Raw genomic sequence first — 4,593 nt, forward strand, 5'->3', positions numbered from 1 at the left:
GAAACCTATCCATTTCCTCTGTTTTCCATCCTGAGAGTAAAGATTTCCAAAGTAGGTATTGATGATCTTCTGAATTTCTTCAGGATCTGTAGTGATTTCATCCCTTCATTCCTTATTGCATGTATTTCAGTTTTTTCTTTCCTTTTTTTGATAAGGTTGGCTAGGGGTTTATCTATTTTATTTATTCTTTCAAAGAACCAACTCCTTGATTCATTAATTCTCTGAATTTTTTTAGTTTCCACTGCATTAATTTCTGCCCTGAGCTTTATAATTTCCTGTCTTCTTTGGGCTTTGTGTTTGACTTGCTGTCCTTTTTCTAGAAGCTTGAGGTGCAGCATAAGATTGTTGATTTGTGCTCATTCTGTTTTCCTGAGGTAAGACTTCACCACTATAAATTTCCCTCTGAGGACTGCTTTCATTGTGTCCCACAGGTTCCTATAAGTTGTGTCTGCATTTTCATTTGATTGTAAATAGTGTTTAATTTCTACTTTGATTTCATCTGTGACCCATTGGTTGCTCAGGAGGGTGTTATTTAATTTCCATATGTTTATGGAGTTTTTGTGATTTCTTTTCTCATTAATTTCATTTCACTGCACTATGGTCTGATAGTATGCATGGGATAATTTCAGTTCCTTTCCATTTACTTAAGCATGTTCTATGTGCTAGCATATGGTCTGTTTTAGAGAACATCCCATGTGTAGCTGTGAAGAATGTGTATTCTGATGCTGTTGGATAGAACACTCTGTAAAGGTCTACTAAGTCCATTTGCTCACAAGTTTAGTTGTGTCACTTCTTTGCTGATTTTTTGTGTAGTTGATCTACCTCTTTATGACAATGAGGTGTTAAAGAGTCCGCTGTTATGACTGTGTTTTTGCTTATTTCATTTTTCATGTCTGTTAAAATTTGTCTTATATAATTGGGTACTCCTGGACTGGGTGCATAGATGTTTATGATTGTTATCTCTTCCTCTTGCAGTTTTCCCCTCACAAGTATGTAGTGACCTTCTTTACCTCTTTTGATTGTTCTTGGTTTGAAGTTCACATTGTCTGCAAACAGAATAGCTACACTTGCTTTTTTTCTGGGTTCTTGTCGCATGGAGTGTTGTTTTCCATCGTTTAATTTTCAGTCTATGAATTTCCTTTTGAGTTAAATGTGTTTCTTCTATTCAGCATATAGTTGGGGTTTGTTTCTTGATCCACTCTGCCAGTCTGCTTGTTTTGATTGGTGCATTGAGACCATTTACACTGATGGTTATAAGTGATATGTGTTGGCTTATCTTTGTCCTGTTGTTTTCCTGCTGTTAGTTCCCCTTGTTTCCCTCTGTTTAATTGCTTGTTCTGGTGGTTTTTTGTGTTGCTGTTCTTGAAGTTGTGGTCTGTTTTATCTCTTTGCAGAATATCTTTTAGAACTCTTTGTAGGATTGCTTTTGTGCTCATGAATTTCTTCAGTTGTTCTTCATCATGAAAACATTTTATTTCTCCATTAAATCTGAAGGATAGTTTAACAGGGTACAGCAATCTGGGTTGGAAGTTTTCTTTCACTACCTGAAATATTTCACTCCAAGCTCTCCTTGACTTGATGGTTTGTGTTGAGAAATCTGCCATGATTCTGATGGGCTCTCCTTTTTAGGTGATCTGTTTTTTTTTCTCTAACAGCTTTTAATATTCTAATCTCTTGTTGAGTTTCTGGGATCTTGATCACTATAAGTCTGGGTGTAGATTTATTTTGGTTATGGTAAATTGGAGTTCTATATGCTTCACTTATCTGTATGTCCAATTCTTTTTCCATGCCTGGGAAATTTTCTGCTATTATTTCTGCAAATAGTCTTTTTATGTCATTTGTGTTGACCCCTGCTGTTTTGTTGATACCTATTAATCTTATATTGTTTTTCTTTACTTTGTCTTGCAGTTGTTGAATTGTTATTTCCCGGTTCCTTATTATTTTTAAGAGATCCTTCCTTTCAGGTTTCATTAGTGGCAATGCTGTCTTCAAGGTCTGAAAGTCTATCTTCAGCTTCCTTCAGGCAGTTTTGCCAGCTTTCAATGGAATTTTTAATTGCCTGGATATCTGTTTGAATCTGTTTCATGCATTCTAGTTCTCTATATCATTCACTCAAGGTTTCCATGAGTTTTCTAGGCTCCTCTATTTTCTTACCAATGTCTTCTTTGGATGTGCTGAGCAATTCTTTCATTATTGTTGTCATTTCTTATCTTTCCTGAGAGATTATTTCTTTTCTTTTTTTTTGGTGGCAGGAATCAAACTCAGGACCTTGCACTTGCCAAGCAGGCACTGTGCCACTGAGCTATATCCCTGGCCCTTGAGAGATTATTTCTGCTCTGATGTCTTCTATGGCCTGATGCAGTTGTTCCTTTACTTCAGTTGGTATCATTTCAGAAATTTCAGGTGTATGATTTCCAGGCTCTTCTGTGTTGAAGTCTCCTGGACTTGTTCTGGGTAGGGAAGAGGTCTGAGATTACATTTTGCTCCTTTGTTTTGTCATTTTTGAAGATTCAGAGGTTTCCTGGAGCTCAGCCTCACTCCTACGATGGGGTGGGAGTGGCAGGGCAAGGATCTGAAGTTCTCCAGTGCTCAGCATGGCTCCTGTGCTGGTGTGTGTGGCAGCAAGGTGGGGTCCCAGATGCTCCCTGCATTCAGTTGGCTCGCAGACTAGTAAGGGAGTGGCAGGGGAGACTCACTGGAGTTCCTGAAGCTGTCCAGGGTTCAGCCCAGCTTCCACAAGGGTGGACGGGGTGCAGGTTGTAGTCACCGAGGCTTCAGAGTTTGCCCAGGACCCTGCTCAGTTCCCAAGCTGGCAGGGAAGAGGTGAGGGTGGAGCCCCTGAGGCTGCTGTGCTAGTTTCAGCCCAGTGCCCTCAGCAGGAGGTGCAGGGAGTAGCCACTGAGGCCCAAGAAGGTGACCAGGGCTCTGCCTGCCCACATGCTGGTCAGGGAGGTGCAGGGGCAGCTCACCAGGATTCCTGAAGATCAGGCCCCTGTTTTCTGATACCTTTGTGTGGCAGGTAGCAAGTGACTTTTTTGTAGTTTTAATGTGTATTTTTCCTCTTAGTTCAGAGGCTTGGAAAAGAATATCTATGAGCAGGTCTCCAAGCAGGAAATATTTTCATTCCTAACAGGAAAATGCAAGTCAGTGGTCTGAGCAGGAAAAGCAAAGATAGGCAGGGACAGGTCCTCACTTGCTCAGGGGCAAAGGCTCTGTGCCTGTCAGGCATCGGCTTGTAGCCACTCGAAGCTCAGCGCCCTAAAATCCGCAGCCACTTTACCACTGCTCACTGCTCTGTGGGGTGAGGTTCAGCTGGGCAGATCCACTGATCACCCTCGGGGTCTTTCATGGGGTGAGAGAGGACAGTGCTAGGGACAGAGTCCCTGGAGGCCCAGCTTTGAACACACACTGTCACAGCTGCAGAGTGTGGTCTGTATGCTTAAACCTCATGCTGAAAACATCTGAAACGTACACGTCTTCTCCTAGCGTGAACACAGCATCCTATTTCCACTCAGGAGCAGTCTTGTGCTGGCTTCCTTTCTCTGCTGTGCTGGTGTGTGTGGCGGCAAGGTGGGGTCCCAGATGCTCCCTGCATTCAGTTGGCTCCCAGGCCAGTGGGGGAGCAGGAGGGGAGGAGTCAAATCCTCCTCCAGAAAGTGCCAGCCAGGCCTCAGGTCAGGAAAGGAATTCGCCTCTCCATCAGCCAGAGGAGGCCAGGGCTGGCGCTGGCCGTGTGGACTGCTCGGGCCTAACCGGGAGAGGACTATGGCAATGGGCCCGGGGGTATGGGCTGTGGATGGTGGAGGGCCCTGGGGAGAGACTGCTCCCCAACCAGGTCTCCGCTCTCTCTCAGCCCCGCTAGGACCAAAGCTGAGCAGCGACCAGCTGGCCCTGGTCTACTGCACGCTGGGGCTGTGTCTCTGCGCCATCATCTGCTGCTTCCTGGTGGCGGTGGCCTGCTTCCTCAAGAGAAGGGGTGACGCGCTGTCCAGCCTGCCGCCCACAGGCCGGTGCAGAGCCCGGGACAAGTCCTTGCACGGTAAGCGTTTAAACGAGGCTGCGGGATGCTGCCCGTGACAAGCCCTGGGTCACCCCCGCAGTCAGCCCCTGCCCTTGCTTCCACACGCACAGCATTTTGCCAGACGTTTCCGGGAGAGGTGCCCGCACAGTTTACCGATGTTTAAACCACCTTAAGTCACGTGGGAGGGGGCCTGGTGGGTGCGAGCGGTCACCCCACCCGAGGGGCCGACCCAGGAGGTGAGAGGCGGGAGCGGGAGGGCGTCCTGCAGCGCTGCGGGCCGGCCTGGGGTGCGGCGGGAGCCGGTTTGGGGCGGAGCGGAGGGGAGGGCAAGACCCGGAAGTCTGAGTGTGCCCGCGTCAGAGCGTGAACTGGGCGAGCCCGAGGGCGCCCGGTGGCCCTTCTGGACCCGGAGACGGCTTGAGTCCAGGCTGCGCGGCCAGCCGACCCCTCTTTGTCCCCACAGACCCTGCGGCGGAAGCTGGTGGCGCTGCGGGCGCGGCGCCCGAGCCGGTGGAGACGTGCAGCTTCTGCTTCCCGGAGCGCAGGGCGCCCACCCAGGAGAGCGCGGGCGG

The 4,593-nt window shown here is 47.7% G+C and overlaps 1 protein-coding gene across 2 annotated transcripts in view; it reads left to right on the plus strand.

The window, feature by feature from the left end:
* Tnfrsf13b (tumor necrosis factor receptor superfamily, member 13B) overlaps nt 1-4,593 on the plus strand; it is a gene marked incomplete at its 3' end in the record, with an annotated part of 41,087 nt that extends 36,494 nt beyond the window's left edge. For both annotated transcript variants that reach the window (XM_013509632.1, XM_013509634.1), the window contains 2 exon segments: nt 3,854-4,039; nt 4,485-4,593. In XM_013509632.1, the coding sequence (XP_013365086.1) occupies nt 3,854-4,039; nt 4,485-4,593 (295 nt within the window).

Source organism: Chinchilla lanigera, unplaced genomic scaffold (assembly GCF_000276665.1).
Source record: "Chinchilla lanigera isolate Chin_1 unplaced genomic scaffold, ChiLan1.0 scaffold00176, whole genome shotgun sequence".
NCBI lineage: Eukaryota > Metazoa > Chordata > Mammalia > Rodentia > Chinchillidae > Chinchilla > Chinchilla lanigera.